General features: G+C 36.9%; 1 protein-coding gene across 1 annotated transcript in view; it reads right to left on the bottom strand.

Annotated features, from left to right (window-relative positions):
- Positions 1-17787, bottom strand: part of VWA8 (von Willebrand factor A domain containing 8) — a 388865-nt gene that overhangs the window by 257529 nt on the left and 113549 nt on the right. The window contains exons 15-17 of the mRNA XM_024569321.4: positions 11095-11263; positions 8533-8610; positions 2323-2438 (exon numbers count right to left, since the gene is read on the bottom strand). Of these exons, the coding sequence (XP_024425089.3) occupies positions 2323-2438; positions 8533-8610; positions 11095-11263 (363 nt within the window). The remainder of the gene's footprint in view (positions 1-2322; positions 2439-8532; positions 8611-11094; positions 11264-17787) is intronic.

The raw sequence follows: 17787 nt of genomic DNA, 5'->3' as shown, positions 1-17787 counted from the left end.
GTTATTTTTTGTTTTAAATTTGTTGTCCTTCTTTTGATTGTGCGAGGAAGCGACATGTATCTACCTACACCTCCATCTTTGCTGGAAGTCTATTTCTACTTAATGTTGTATTGATCAAGTTTTCTCTGTTGCTTACTTTCATGTCTACTGGATCCATTTCCATTTTTTTGTATGTTTACCCAAATTTTATGTGCATACTTGAACAAAGTCTAAAGGGGTTAAATACTACTCTTCCTAAAAAATAGGAGAACTTGAGCATTCATTTCTCTTTTTTCAGTTTTTCTCTTGTTTACTGTTTTAATTTTATTCTGTTGTTAATTATTTCCCCACATTAGTATTCATTTTAACAACCTTTTTTTACAATATATTTAAATTATCAATATATTTACCTATTTCCGTCCTCATCATTATTTGCTTGCCAGATTTTCCTTCTGAATTCAGATTCCTTCTTCTTGAAACATTTGCTCTTGTATTTATTTCAGCAATACAGTAAACTCAGTCTTCATAAAAAAAATGTTATTTAGCTAAGCTGAGACTTCTTGGGTTGATGGTTATTTTCCCTCAACATTTTTAGGATGCTAGCTACTCCTCCTGGAATCTATTGTTGCTGATCAGGAGTTACCAGTTTAATATTGCTCCCTTGTATGTATTTTCTGCTCACAATTTTAAAGTTGCTCATTGTTTTAATGCTATGCAGTAATATCGCAATGCATATTTGTTCCGCAAACTCTAATCACTCTTAATTATTTCTTACATCAATTCACATTAATTGATTTATTTTCATTTGCTTTTATAAATAAAGGATATTGAAAGTTGATTTAACTACCAGGGCATATATAAATGTCTGTAAAACATGATTATTTCATGCTAATATATCCAAAGTATTATTTCCCGTTGGCTCGAAAACTGTTTATATTGCTTAGCACTGACTATTTACTTCTATTAACACAAGTCTATAACCAAGTTCTGATGAAGAAAATACTGGGTAGGTAATGGCTGTCTATGCTTTATTCAGTTCATGACCCTGAAAATTAAGCACTTAAAGCATTTTTTTCTAATTTTCATTTGGAAGTCTAATGTTCTTTTATTAAAAAGAGAATTTTACTATTTCTTGTAATTATTAGTTATTCAAAGAATTACTGTAAAGACACTGGAGAGGAGCCTTGTTTTAGCTGGATACACCAAACTCAAGTTGCAACAAAAGGAGCTTACTTTATAAGTAAAATTATGCACTGAGTTGAATTTATAGAGGACAATTATAGATTCTCCTAGTTTGAAAATAGATTCTCTTTTAATTCCTTTTATGTGTCAAGGAATGAATAAATAACAGATATAACCACCATAAAAATACTACCAGATCATATGTAAAGAGTCTAAAATGGGTCCCCAACCCCCAGGCTGCATACAGGTACTGGTCAGTGGCCTGTTAAGAACCAGGCCACACAGAAGGAGGGAAGTGGCTGGTGAGTGAACTTGCATTACCATGTTCTGCCTCCTGTCTCCTCCTCCCCCATGGAAAAATTGTCTTCCACAAAACTGGTCCCTGGTGTGGCTGGGGACCACTGGTCTAAAAGAAACTTCTGGGCCTACTGAATATTGTTCTTAATCTTTCTTATTATTCTTTTTAAAAATCCTCTCCCAAGAATATGTTGATTTTAGAGAGAGAGGAAGAGCAAGAAAAAAATACTGATTGGTTGCCTTCCATCCACACCCTAACCAGGGATCGAACCCAGGGCCTAGGTATGCTCACTGACCAGGGATTGAGCCTGCAACCTTTCGGTGCATAGGATGACACTCCAACCAACTGAGCCACCCGGCCAGGGCTTACTATTCTTTTAAAATAGTTTCATGCCAAGTGTAATTCTGCAAGAACATTCTATAAGCCAATGATTTATAACCACTTCCAACTGGGTATGAAAAATACTAGTGTAGACTGAAAAGATGTTTGTTTTGTTCAATTTGGGCAACGGGGAAGTGCTATAAAGCATGAAAAGTTTCAATAGAAATTTGGGAGGCACTAAGTGTAATGATTAAGAACAACTAACTCAGAAAAAACATGAAACCAGCATTCAAATCCCAAATACACTTTTACATATTTAACACTACATCACTTAAGCCAAGTGACTTAGAAAGTTTTCTTTTCTAGAATACCTCTTAAAATTGTTGTTATGCCTATGAAAGATACATTCTGAAACTGAACACAAGGCTGAAATAGCTACATATCCAGACCAATCCTTTTTCCAGACTATCAATCAAACTTACGTTACTATTTTAGCAAAAATTCAGAAACTTGAATTCACTGAGACAGGGGAATGTGGTTACCTGGAAAGGCAGGCTTTAGTGACAGCACTGTGAAGGTTTTCATTAGGGTACTGGGACAGCCGACGAGAAATCCGCAACAGCTGTCTGGTAGAAAGTGATGCTGCCAATGACTGTGCCTATTAAAAGGCAAAGACAGCTTGTTAAGGGTCTTGTTTCAACCTGCTGCAAGTCCCTTTAGAGGGGTATCATAGCAGAATTCATTATTCCTGAAGGACAAGGTTAAACTTAAAATACATACGTACTGTGAATGAATTACAAATAAAAATAATCAGAAAGCAATTAACATTTCAAACATTCTTGAACATAGTTTTTTTAATCTATGAAAAGTGTTTATCAATTAAATTCAATTAAATTGTTTTCTTGTACTAAATGTTGTGTATACATTTTGGGGGTGGTGGTTGAATGGAGGAAGGATATAAAATAGCCTTTATGTACAATGAACTATTTTTTATTTTTTTCTGCTTATACAAAGCTGAATTGTTAAGCTATCCTAAAAATGCTTAGAGCTTTAAGTAAATCTATGGCTTTTGAAATACAGAAAAAGAGTAATGGGCAATTTAGGATCTGACCACAGAGATGTCAATGAATTTGTCCCTTCAGTGGCAGCTTGCTGTGTGGAATTCTTCCCCTATACTGTCATGATAAATTGACTTGTTTTCTTGTACTTCCCCGAGTCCCGATGGTAGAGTTGCTAGTGCAGAACTTAGGACATGTAAGTACCAATAAATATTTGCTAACTTGAATTTAAAACTACCTTGCAGGAAGCATAATGTAATGGTAAAGGCTATAAGCTTTGAAATCAGAAAAGACAAGGTCCCATTTATTAGCTATGTGACCTTGAGAAACTTCTTAAACTCTTCAAGCCTAAGTTTCCTCATTTTTTTTTTATTATGTAACTCACACATGTATTTTGTTCTTACCAGAACAGTATAAATGCTGTACAAAACTCAACTATTTTACATTTTTTTAATTTTTAAAAAATTTTTGTTATTCAGTTACAGTTGTCTGCATTTTCTCCCCATCCCTCTACCCCACCCTAGCTCCCTCCCCCACCTCCACCCTCCCCCTTGATTTTGTCCATGTGTCCTTTATAGTAGTTCCTATAAACCCCTCTCCCCACTGTCCCCTCCCCACTCCCCCCTGGCTATTGTTAGATTGTTCTTAATTTCAATGTCTCTGGTTATATTTTGTTTGCTTTTTTCTTTTGTTGATTATGTTCCAGTTAAAGGTGAGATCATATGGTATTTGTCCCTCACTTTCTGGCTTATTTCACTTAGCATAATGCTCTCCAGTTTCATCCATGCTGTTGCAAAGGGTATAAGCTCCTCCTTTCTCTCTGCTGTGTAGAATTCCATTGTGTAAATATACCATAGTTTTTTGATCCACTCATTTGCTGATGGGCACTTAGATTGCTTCCAGTACTTGGCTATTGTAAGTTGTGCTGCTATGAATATTGGGGTGCATAGGTTCTTTTGGATTGGTGTTTCAGGGTTCTTAGGGTATAATCCCAGCAGCGGAATTGCTGGGTCAAAGGGCAGTTCCACTTTTAGTTTCCTGAGGAAATTCCATACTGTTTTCCACAGTGGCCTCACCAGTCTGCATTTCCACCAACAGTGCACTAGGGTTCCCTTTTCTCCGCATCCTCTCCAACATTTGTTTGTTAATTTGTTTATGTTGGCCACTCTGACTGGTGTGAGATGGTACCTCATTGTGGTTTTAATTTGCATCTCTCTGATGGCTAGTGATGCTAAGTTTCCTCATCTTTACAATAGCAATAATAATGCCTTCATTTTTAAGGTCATTTTGAGAATTAAATTAGAAAATTATTCTAAAGGACTTAGTGTAGGTCATGTAGGCCACATATGGGTATGCAACAAATACTAGTAATTATTAAAATCAGCCTCTTCAAAATAATAAAAAAAAATCTAACAGAAGAAGAGAATGTAACCTATACTTTAGAATGAATTTAATGAATCAGATTATTAGTGGCCTAATTAATAACTTAGATCAGTAACATTAGGAGACAAAGGATTTTCACCGAAAATCAGAGGAAACAACTTTGAAGCAATTTGCCTTTTGGGAGGGCAGAACAGGCCTGAGTGAAATGTCACAGAGAGTGATAAAGGCGGTACAGTGGCCCTGATCACCTGAGGGAATGGAGAAGGGAACTCTATGACATTAACAAAGGGCTCAAAATGGACAATCTGAAGATGAAAAAGACATACTGTGCCTTTGCTTATTTTCCACATTTTGCTTAAGGTCATCTCCACATGTCCCAGGAAGAAAGAGTGAATTGATTTCTCCTTCCTGATGTATTTCATAGCTCTATGAAATGCTGCCCTGCTGTTATTAGCATTATACTGCAGCTACAACACGGGTTAAACAGCCCTTTGGGGACTAGGTTGAGAGCTTGACCACCTTTTATAACATATCTTTTTTTTTTCTATTAAAAAACACCAAGTTTCAAAGAAGTCATCTCTAAGCAAACAGTGTTTCATCTTGTTTCTAACAAATTTGTGTTCTAGGCCTGGGGACAATATTTAAATAAAAGAAAGAAAAATTGCAGTTCAAAATAGCATATAATTTAATGCCAAAATAAGTGGAGCACTTGACAACTGCATAGGGGCCTGAATGTTCAGGTGGGAAAGAGAAATGCTACAAAGGCATGAATGCAAAAGGAACAGAAATATTTGCAGAATGTGAGGAAACCAGCCCAGCTGTATTAGAAGGCCCTGCTGGGAGCTTTGCTCCCAAATAACAAAGACCTATCTATGACTGACACTTTAAGGAGTTTGCCCTGGCTCCTAAAGGCAGTAAGACTTTCTTATGTGCAACAAAGTAACATGAGTTTAGAAAGATTAATCTGGCAGCTGTATGTAAAGTAGTTGAAGGACAGACAGAATTGAGACAGGAATCTGCCTACAAAAAGATAAAGTCCTACAGTGAGGTTACTAGCAAAAAGAATAGAAGGAAGGGATCGAAATATGTTTTAAAGGGTTTGACAACTGATGGATATCAGAAAGAAGGAAGAACTGAGGACAAGATTATTTCAGCCAGTATGACTGAAAGTATCAGCAGTTAAGTATGACTCAGCAATTCCCATCCTTAATACCTGGGACCGTGACTATGTTAATCACGGAAAATGTTTGACAGATGACTCCAACAAGAGGATTCTCATGACAAGAGTCCTGTTAAACCACATGGTAACTTTCTAGGGTACAACATTCTAATCTCATTCCAAGCGTGACACAGTTCAGGCTTCACATTTCATTGCAGTGATCAGTAAGGATTTCTCATGACTTTGAAAAATACCAGCTCTCTCAGTTAAAGCCAAAATGCTTTTCAATAATATCTAGTGTTTTTAAAAAATGAGAACAAAGCTTTACATTCAGCCATTGTAGTACTGAATAAAGGGTTTGGTTATAAAATATTTTTTATAACCACGAAAAAATAATTTTTCTTTTTCCTCTTAAAGAATTATTTTCCTTTTCCAAAATGTAACATGTTTTCTGGGAGATAAAACTCTAGAGACAATCTATTAATTAATCTATTTATTCATTCATTCATCAAACATTTAAGTATCTATTATGTGCCAGGCACCAGACTGGAAAATGATAATAAAAGAATGCAAAAGACTTGGCCTCAAGGGGTTGAAATTCTAATTGGAGAGATAAAAATACACTGTGATACAACTGCAACAGGTCAATATAAGAAGCATATGCCAAACGTCATAAAAGAAGATTGGATATAGAGGTTACCTCTGCCTAAGGGGGCTGAGAGAAGACACCTGATAGAACAGGGAACCTGAGTGCAAGTGGAGAGAGAAAAGCACAGTCCCAGGCATTATCTAAGGCACAGACATTTGGGTCAAGTGCTGGGCTTAGAAAACAGCAAGAAACAATGTGTGGAAGAGCTGCGGGTGCTTCAAGAAAGGCTGTAGGAAATGAGGCTGGAAAAGCAGCCAGGGTGAGATGGAACTCACAGGAATGCCTAGCAGGTTGTCCTTCAGACTCCAGACAAAGAGAATTCATCTCTTAAAAGCTATGAAGAAGGGGAAGAACTTAGGAAATAAATTTGAGAAAGATCATTTCTGGGACAAATGGAAGATTCATTCATTCATTCATTCATTCATTCATTTAACAGATATTTATTGAATATCTTCTATGTAGTAGGCAAAGTTCCAGATGCTGGGAATACAGCAGGGAGCAAAATAAATAAAAACTCATCGTCCCAGAACTAAAATCTGAGTGAGGGGAAAAGGACAATAAAAAAATGAGTAAAACAGCCCTGACCGGCATGGCATTGTCTTGCAAAGGGAAAGGTCACCAGTTTGATTCCTGGTCAGGACACAAGCCAGGGTTGCAGGCCTAGTCCACAGCTGGAGATGTACAAGAGGCAACTGATCGATGTTTCTCTCACACATTGATGTTTCTTCACTTCATTTTAAAAAAATGAGTAAAACATATAATATCAAAGGGTAATAAACCCTATGAAGAACCTTAAAACAGAGAGAAAGGAATAAAATGGGGAGGATAAGTGATTTTAAATAGAGTGCTTTAGGAAGCCTTCACTAAAAAGAAGACATCTGAGCAAATCCAAACAGGGTGAGGGAGCAAACCTATCGCTACCTTGGAGGAGCACCTGAGTTAGAGGAGACACCAAGTGGCAAGGGCACTAGTTCATTCAAGTGGCAAGGGCGCTAGTTTGTTCAAAGACCGACAAGGAGAATGGTATAGCTGAAAAGAATGAATAAGGGGAAAGTAGTTGGAGATGAGGTCTCCTGTGACAGCTAGAAAATAGTCCCTCCCCCAAAAGATCCACATCCTAATCCCTGGAACCTGTGAATTTTACCTTACATGGCAAAGCTGACTCTGCAGATAGCATTAAAAATTTTTGAGATGTGGAGATTATCCTGAATTACCTGAATGGCTACTAAATGCAATCATGTATCCTCATGAAAGGGCAGCAGAAAAAGATCTGACACAGACACACAGAGAGAAGGTGATGCGAAGATGGAGGCAGAGACTGAAGTGACAGGCATGAGTCAAGGAATGCCAGCAGCCACCAGAAACCGGAGGAGGCAAGAAGAGATTCTTCCTTGAGCTTCCAAGGGAATGTGACTCTGCTGACACATTGATTTTAGCTTCATTTCAAACTTTTGGTGCCCAGAAAATAAAGTTTTTTTGTCATAAACCACCAATTTATGGTAATGTGTAACAACAGCACAGGAAAGTAATAGAGGGCCACAAGACGAATGGATTATTGGTTGAGAGGACAGACAAGAGAAAGTGACAACATTCTAGGAGAAAGATTATGAAATCCAACACTAGGATAATAACTGACAATAGATAAGAGCACAGAATAGACATCAAGATACTAAATTAATGAGATTTGCTTTCAAATTAAGTAGAAATAGTGGTAAAGCAAGGAATCAACAATGATGTCAAGGTTTCTAATTTAGATAATTTAGTAGACAAGTTATTAACAAAGTCAGGAAATCGAATAAAGAATAGGTAGATTTAAAGGGAAAAGACTGTTCAATCGCAACCTCCCATCATCACACCTCCCTAAGATACATCTGTACCTCCCTGAGATACATGGAGTATCCCAGTTTACAGATGAGAACACTGAGACTCAGAGTTAGATGGTGACAGCCCTAGATCTTTCCAACATACTATCCCAGCATGGAAATGTAATTAGAAATAAACAATCAATCAGAAAAGAACAGTTAGAAGCTGAAGATAAAGACATAGGCATTATTGTAGAGGTGGTACTTGAAGTTATCAGAAGAGATGAGATTGCTCAGTATAGGAGACAGAAGGAGCAAAGCTGAACCCCAGGAGTACCAAGTACCTTATTTTGCCATGTATAGTGCCTCCCATGTATAATATGCACCCATGTTTTGCAAATTATATATGAGAATTAGTACAACCCATGTACAACATGCATCCTTATTTTTCACTCAAACATTTGGGCAAAAAAGGGTGCATTATACACAGCAAAACATGGTACACCTCTACAAAGTTTTTTCCTATGATATCAGCCATGAGGAGCTGGAAGAAATGTTAAAATCATTGAAAGAGTAAAACATATTCATAGGACAAATCATAACACAGGCATAAAAATACCAGCTTAGAAAACAGATGTTAAAGCACTGAACTCTAAGAACAAAAAGCAGCAGCCTGTCAACAACAGAAAATCCAGACTTACTGTTGGATCCTGTATCTCTCTGAGTTTGTGTGTAAATGATAATAATTTGTCCAAAGCTTCCTGAGGCATATTTGGGACCTATTTTATGAGAGAATTGAGGAAAAACAGAAAGAATGAATTGGGATATCTGATCAATGAATCAAAAATCATAGCTACTTAACAAATAATACAAGAATTATATTTTTAGAAAGACTAATTACAGCTTACATGTTTAATTCATGGAAAATTTACTTATTCATCTTCTCAAAAAATGCTTATACCCAACCCTTCCCCCTTCTCTTTAAGAATCAGGTAATTAAAACCAAGCTACTCTTCCTATTTACAATTCTATCACTAGCTAAAACTGAAAGGAGTCTCTAATTCAGAGACTGGCATATAATATGCCTATAAAAATCTTTCATATACTATCATTTCCTTTTTTGCTACCTTCAGCATAATTTTTTAGGCCCTATCTAATTTAGGCCCTTTCTTACTGAACCCAAACTCATTCTTTTAGTAGTAATCTTACAGCAAGACTACTAAGTACATAAGGTACCCTTGTATAAAGAATGGATGCTCAAGCTGTCCATTTTTTCAGGACTTTTAAACTGCATACCTAAGCAACATGATCAGTTTCTCAATGAACTCGAAAGAGTAGTTGCCCAAATAACACACATTGATTGCCTTAACTATAACAAATTTAATCTAATTAAATATTTAATTGATTATAAGAAAATTTTACTTAATAACAAATTTAAAATTTTAATTTAAAGATCAGGAAGGGATGTTAGAACAATGACTGGTAGAATGTGGCCATTTCAGAAGCAAACTGTTCAGAGTTTCTTTGGCCATTTAATTGACTGAAACTTTTTAAAATTCTAAGTTCTATTCAGCACATACTTTATCTTGTTTATTCTTTAAATCAATCCTGTGATGTAAGTAGTATTATCCCTATCTTTTGATGAAGAAATTAGGGTTGAGTAATTTATCCAAGACATGCAGGATAATAAGTAGTGAATTTGGCACTTAAAGGTAAGTTGTTTGTCTTTAAAACCTCTGCCTTTATCCTCAGCCATACTGACAAGACCTAAAAAGTTCATTCTGGAATTTGAAAACTGACGAATGTTAACTTTTTATGTAACTCAGTAGACACAGATGTAAGATTACTACTTGTGATCTCGAATAACACCATCCAGTAGAACTTTCTATGAAGATGGAAATGTTTGTTACTATGTTTTCTAATATGTTAGCCAAAGCACCTATGTAGCTATTGATCACTTGAAATACAACTGAGAAACTAAATTTTAAAATTTAATGGCCAGTGCTAATATATAGAATAGTACAGTTTTAGAAAATGCTAACCACAATGCCACTTAAGACAGACACGAAGTAATGGTTTACATGTATTTCAAGCCAACAGACAACTAATCAGGTAAGTGTAGGATAGGATATATGAGATCTGTCCAGAAGGTATCCAGCCATGTAACATGAAATATAGACATAGTTATTGAAGAAGATACAAGAAACATGTACATAGGACAATGATGTCTCAGTCCCCTTCAAGGTAGGCATCTTGGGACCTCACATAGTTCTCCCAGTTGCCATCGGCTGCCCCATCGTATTTTCCTGAATCTCATAGACAGTCTGAAATCTCTTCCCTTTCAAAGATGATTTTAGTTTGGGGAAAAACCAGAAGTCACAGAACATCAAATCTGGGCTGTAGGGAGGCTGAGTCACCTGGGTGATTTGATGTTTGGCAAAAAAACTCTGCATGAGACATGACACATGAGTGGGCACTTTTGTCATGATGAAGCTGCCGATCACCAGGTGCCCAAAGCTGCAGACTTCTGAATCATCAGAATAGTTTCCATGGAGGAATATTCAAGCTTAACGCAAAATTGGATGCAAATTCGTTGCTCTACTCACTCATTCAATTCAAATAAGATAGCCACACAGCACACATGCTCACTCAACAGTACAGTGAAGTCATCGTTGTTCATACATGCGCATTCCAGACCACTCTCTTTGGCTGCCAGGTTACATCAATGTTGTGCAAACCGTTCTCATTGTATTAAGAATGGCTGAACTCTTTCTGGACAGACCTCGTATTGAAGTCATGAGGGGACCAGGACTCCTTAGTATTTTCTACAGAATCTAAGGAACTAAGATATACTTAACCTCCCTTTACAGTAGGGACTTAAACAGTCACCTTTGGCTGAATATGAAAGGAAAAGGAATCCCCAAACTGCCTCCACCCAAGGAAAGAGGGGAGACAGCCTACATCCCCGGTGCTCAAAGTAGGGTCCAGAGACCAGCAGTAGCAACATCAGCAACACCTAAGAGCTTTAGAAATGCAGATTCCCATGCACCATATTCCAGACCAAATGACTAAGCAACCTGCATTTTTACCAAGTCCTCCAGATGGTTCTGTAAAAAGGTCACATTTCAGAACCATTATATGAGGAAATATGGGAGTCAGTGGGGAGAAAAAGCCAAAAATGTCCAATTTTGCTTTAGTAGGAGTCAGAGTATCTTAAAAAGAGAAAAACTGAAGGCTCAGGCTAGAGCTGGCCTCACTCTTACCATTTCCTTAATCACTTGGATTTCTTCACTTTTGACAAGTGGTTTCATGTAATGGAAAAAGAACATGGTTAAGAATTCTGGCCCCAGCCACTGCTGTGTTGTGCTTCTAATCACAGGGGGCTCAGCCAACGCGATGATTCTGAAGGAGGGGTGGACAGGAAAAATGGATCTAAAAAAGGAAAAAAATTAAAAACATAACCTTTACATTAGAAATTAAGTCATGGTGGCTAAAGTCTAGGCAATGGTAATTCTATAATGCAGTTAATACAGTCAAAGCTATTATCCAAAGAATAGACTGAAAAAAGTCAAGACATTCTAAGACCCTAAGATTAAAACAAAAGCAAACAGACAAAAGAATCACCTACTGCTAATATAAAATGTACCATATCCACTGGTAAAACTCTATCACTGGCACTTGTTTGGAATATGCTATTATGCCTATAATAAATTTCCCCCATAGTCCCTTGAAACAGAATCCCATCCAATTCATATTTAGTACATAGGTTTCTTTTCTTTATTCAAAATCCCCTTAAAATCTCCTGTCTTGCAAGGAACCCATTATATGTCAATCTTACATAGCCAAAGAAGAATGATTCAAGAAGACTTCTCAATAAATAGAAAATTTAAGCAGTATAGGGGTTGGATTAAATTTCAATTTAGTTCAGAAATAATATTAAGTTCTTAAAAAGGTAGAGAAATTTAAACTTTTATATAATTTACTCTTTTGTAGTTTTATAGGAAATGTTATGATTTTTAAAGTAATCTCTATAAATCTCTGCTAGGGAATCTGAAAATGTAAATACTCTAGGACACATAGAGGAATAAGATAAGACTTCCCAAGGTTTGTGAAATGATTTGAGTAGTTTTTGGACGAGGGACTAAAAATCCCTTTTGTGACCTAATCACCAAGACCATACAACTAGATCATTTCTGAGGGCTTTCACATTCTTTGCAGGTAATCACATGGCTAATGTACCATTAAAAATGGCTCTATATTTCTTAATATACCATTAAGAAATGTTAGAGGCTTTCCTTCTCTTGTTGCAAAACACCAGGAATACCATGGATGTGGTAGTTAGAAATAGTATGATGGCCAAACACCAGACAACATACATGCCTGCATTTCTCACAGGAAGGACCAAAATAGAACTGCTTCCTCTGATGAGAAAAACTTCTTTGGGGAAAGGGTGAGTATGAATACTATAGATTGCTAAATGTGTCCCTTCCTGCTGTTGGGCAAAGCATAGGTGGTGGAGGGGAGTGAGATTTCTTGAGAAAATAGTGAAGTACCAACAGTTTATTTTGCCAAGAAAAGGCTTCTTAGTGCTTATCTCAGGGAAGCACTAAAGATCAGTGGCCTAGTCTCAGTTGTAATTATATATGCTCTAATGTTTTTTCATTTTTGTTGAATATTTTATTTTTTTTATTGTGACAATATTAAAAACAGCTTATAATCTCTCATTTTTCATTATTGATCAGTAGTAAGCCATAACTGGACAATGGGCAGATCCTTGACTGGCAGATTTCTCTGGACCCTTTTACTTTTACTCTTTTGTTAGCTTATTTCAGAGAAAGAGAGAGGAAGGGCCAAGGGGTTCGGGGGAGAGTGAGAGAGAGAGACAGAGTCAGAGACATTGATTTGTTCCACTCACTTATGCCACATCTGAGGATGGAACCCACAACCTTGGCACAATGGGACAACACTCTAACTAAATGAGCTACCCAGCCAGGACTATTCTTACTCTTATGTTTGAAATAGTTAGGATCTGAGCTTTCCCTCCTACCTCCCCAGAAACTCCAGCATCTCTTTGCTAGTAAATTAAACCACGTAAATTTTTAACAGAATTCAAGGTAGATCCAGGATTTTATGCCTAAATCTATATGTTTGATTCTCAAAACAAAGAGCCTTAAGGATATTCTGATTTTGAAAAGTGACCCCAAATATTTTTATGGTGAAAGAACAGTTTTAAACTCTAAAGGCTCTGCCCCTTTACATAACAGGTGCACCAAGACCAAAAAAAAAAAAAAGGCCCAAAGGAAAGAACAGATCAAAGCTCCAGAAAAAACACAACTAAGCAACAAAGAGATAGCCAACCTATCAGATGCACAGTTCAAAACATTGGTAATCAGGAAGCTCACAGAATTGGTTGAATATGGTCACAAAGTAGATGAAAAAATGAAGGCTATGCTAAGAGAAACAAAGGAAACTGTACAGGGAACCAACAGTGATGGGAAGGAAACTGGGACTCAAATCAATGGCGTGGACCAGAAGGAAGAAAGAAACATCTGACCAGAGAATGAAGAAACAAGAATTCAAAAAAATGAGGAGAGGCATAGGAACCTCCAGGACATCTTTAAACATTCCAACATTGGAATTATAGGGGTACCAGAAGGAGAAGAGGAAGAACAAAAAATTGAAAACTTACTTGAACAAATAATGAAGGAGAACTTCCCTAATCTGGCAAAGGAAATAGACTTCCAGGAAGTCCAGGAAGCTCAGAGTCCCAAAAAAGCTGGACCCAAGGAGGAACACACCAAGGCACATCATCATTATATTACCCAAGATGAAACAGAAGGAGAGAATCTTAGAAGCAGCAAGAGAAAAGGACACAGTTACCTACAAAGGACTTCCCATAAGACTGTCAGCTGATTTCTCAAAACAGACCTTACAGGCAAGAAGGGGCTGGAAAAGAAGTATTCCTAGTCAGGAAAGGCAAGGGCCTACATCCAAGATTACTGTATCAGGCAAAGCTATCATTTAGAATGGAAGGGCAGATAAAGTGCTTCTCAGATAAGGTCAAGTTCAAGGAGTTCATCATCACCAAGCCCTTACTATATGATATGTTAAAGAGATTTATCTAAGAAAAAGAAGATAAAAAATATGAACAGTAAAAATGACAGCAAACTCACAGTTACTAACAACCACACCTAAAACAAAAACAAAACGCAACTATGCAACCAACTAGAACAGGAACAGAACCACACAAATGGACATCACAGGGAGGGTTATCAACAGGGGGGTGGGAGGGGGAGAGGGGGGGAAAGTACAGAGAATAAGTAGCATAAATAGTAGGTAGAAAATAGACAGGGGGAGGGTAAGAATAGTATAGGAAATGTAGAAGCCAAAGAACTTATATGTATGACCCATGGACATGAACTATTGGGGGGGGAATGTGGGAGGGAGGGGGCGTGCAGGATGGAGTGGAGTGAAGGGGGTAAATGGGACAACTGTAATAGCATAATCAATAAATATATTTAAAAATAAAAAAATTAAAAAAGAAACCTATATCATTTTTTAAATTTTAATTTTTTATTGTTATTCAATTACAGTTGTGTGCCTTTTCTGCCCATCCCTATTTCTTTCAAGCTCCTTAATATACAAATTTGACCAAATGTACCATATTTCCTTCAAAAAATTGGAGTTTATTGTAATCTGTTTTATTATAGCTTTGTTGCAGTATAATTGGTATATAATAAACTGCATATTTAAAGTGTACAGTTTGATAATTTTTGATATGTATTTATATCTATAAAACCATTATCACAATCAAGAGAATGAACATATCTGTGACCCCTAAAGTATACTTAGACTCCTTTCTAATCTCTATTTATAGTTATTTTATATAACTTGTATTTTCTAGAGTTTTATGTAAATCACACAATATGTACTCTTTTTGGTCTGGCGTCTTTCCTTCAGCAAAATTATTTTTAGATCTCTCATGTTATGTATATCAATAATTTACTCCTTTTTATTGCTGAGAAGCATCGGAAAGTAATATCTATAAATCTTAATCATGTCCCCTAAACAAACTGACCTCAATATTTTTATTTTTAAGATATTTTTCATAAGATCTTTATGCTTTAAAAATTGTTAATCTTCAGGAAAAAATATCTACTTATCTAAAGTTAAGCCATTTCTTTAGTTCCATTTGTTATTGGTTGTTAAATTCTAGTAAAATTAAAGTTACCCTTGATTTTTTATTTTAATAGTGCTTGTGTCTTAATTCTCAGTTCTTTACCACTTCTTCAGGCTTTGCATTACCATCAGTACGTGCGTAATACCAACCACTTGAAAGTAGTTGGCAGCTCCTCAGGAGTACTCTGTTCTCTAACTTTCAGACTTGGAGAACCTAGTATCATCAGGAAATGACTTTCCATATGACCTATTTATAAATAAGGAAGCCTTTCGGGAGAATCTAGGCAAAAAAAAAGTCCTCCTCCTCCTGTTATTCAATACTTTGATAAATGTTTCTATAGTCAGCATATACTTCTCTGCCCAACATACCTGCTGTCTCAGCAACTGCCTTCTTTAAATCGGGCCAGTTTACCCAGTGAAGGTACCCTGTGAGTCAGTACCAAAAAGGAAGCCACAGGCAGTGTATGTCTTGAGCAATGACCATCGCCTTATTTAAATTCTAACCACCTCCCTTGCTTGCATGTTAATTGCTCTTCTAACTAGGAGAGAAGGGGATCAGGGATGAATCCAACATCTGTTGCTGAGCCATGAACAAAGATCTCTGGATTATAACAAACAACATAGCAGAAGGGGAAAATGGAATAACCTTCCCAGAATCACAGAATTTTCTGTGTCCAGAGTCTGTTATGTGACTGTCTGAATACTAGAATCCTGAGTGGTCACTTTACCCTCAGGACATTCAGGTGCTGTCCATGTTGTAATCACACCCTCTTCTCCGAGAACAGGGGTGGCAAACTCATCACGGGCCACATCAGCCTCTCGGTTTTCGTCAAAGGGCCGAATGGAGTTTTAGGACTGTATAAATGTAACTCTCCTTAACTGGGGGCAAGGAGCTTGGTGCTGCCACCGGACAGAATCAGGTGGAGGGCCGGATTCGGCCCCCATTTGGCCTGCGGGTCTTGTGTTTGCCGCCTGTGACCTCGAACAACTCCTCTGAACAGATCGTTCTGCGCCCGGCTTGGACATCTGTAAATCTCTCTCTCTACCTAGAGAAGTGAAATGACGTCTGATAGCTTCATGAATTCATCCAGACCTTTCACATGCACATTTCTAAAAACTGTTTTTCCTTGGCTTACAAATTATGATGGGGCCTCTCAAATTACAGATCATGCAGTCTGGGGCTTGGTGGACCTACCTGTTGAAATGGGAGGACTTCTTCTTATCTGAAATCTTCAGAGTACTTATCCATTTTTCTCCACACATACCCTGCCTCCTGATAGTCTTAGCTGCCTAACCACTTAACTATTGGGTTCTGTTATAATAGTTAACGACAATGGACAGTTTGTTTCTGGAGAAAGGCCAGTTATGTACCTGTATTTTGGTTTTTATGAATATATTCGCAGATGTTTGAGTTCATCTCTCCTTTCTCTTAGCAGGGATAATATTACCCTTTAGAGGTGATATTTCCACTGGGGTTTTCAGTAGAATTGATTAAAACTGACAATATCACCCATATGACATATAATGAAGTTTGGCAAAGAAGTCAAATATAGGATTTCACATATGAAGTTGAAAGGCCTGGTAGCCCACTGTTAGCTGTTACTCATGAGACCCAATGGTATCAGACTTATCATTAAAAGTCAAAGTCTTCCTAATAAGAAGGCTCATAAAAAGAAACATTGCTAGCTTAGAAGATCATCTAAAACTAGATTAATATAATTACCTTTACCTTGAGTGTCCTAGAATTTATCCTAGGTTAAGATTTATTTACTCACTCAAAAACATTTATTAAGTAACTGACTATGTGCCAGATACTGTGACATTAGAAACAAAGACAGAGAGCAAGACAGTCCTGCCAAGACTAAAGTCCTAGGTTCCAGTTACTTTGAGGCACAGATGCATTCTAGCCCTTCTGCTGAAAATGTGAGATGCCATTAAGTTCCTTTTTATGACAATTAAAGTTTTTTTTCGTTATTTGTAACTAAAGGAATCCTGACAAACACAAATATTAAAATTGTTCCTATTTGAAAGGCTAACCGGTGTCTAAGTTTGTCAAACTGGGTGCACTGTAATTATTTATTTATATATCTGCCACTTTTCATATGTAGGTTAAGTATTAACTTTAGGAAAACAAAATGTATATAAGAAAGGATAAACAGCTATAGTTTACTGACTGGCCTAGTGCTGTGATAGTGATGCAAACACTCAACAAAGTTCCCCAAATTACTACATAGGGAGTACATATGTGTAATGGGAAAAGCGGTGATGGAAGGGGACTAAACTTAATTTTTCATCATAGGAAATCACTAGATAGTGCCTAACACTGCAAAATAAACCAAGAAGTATCACCGAATGTATATTGTTTTGTGATATGGAGGTAAATACCAAAAGAAACAGCCAAGAGTTAAAAGTGGTAGCCTTTGGGGAGTGATAAATGGGAGTGTCCCAGAACAGATGACAGGACTGATATTTGAAATAAAAAGCCTTGAAAAACTATCTGGCTCAAATTTCATGAATGTTTAACAATAATAAAAATTCAAATAAAAACAAAAAGAAAGTGAATGAAACCAAGCAGTGCTGTCACCTGTCTCTACCTATTCAGAGTGATTCTGGAGACAGAATTGGGTCTGGTTTACATTGAAATGAGAGCTGAAAATCAACAATGATGAAGATAGGACAATTTTTTAAAGATTTTATTTATTTATTTTTAGAGAAAGAGGGGAAGGGAGAGAGAATGAGAGGGAGAGAAACATATATCAATTGCCTCTCACATGCCC

Source organism: Desmodus rotundus, chromosome 13 (assembly GCF_022682495.2).
Source record: "Desmodus rotundus isolate HL8 chromosome 13, HLdesRot8A.1, whole genome shotgun sequence".
NCBI classification, from domain to species: Eukaryota; Metazoa; Chordata; class Mammalia; order Chiroptera; family Phyllostomidae; genus Desmodus; species Desmodus rotundus.
The sequence above is the reverse complement of the archived record's forward strand: the minus strand, read 5'-3'. Positions and strand labels throughout refer to the sequence as shown.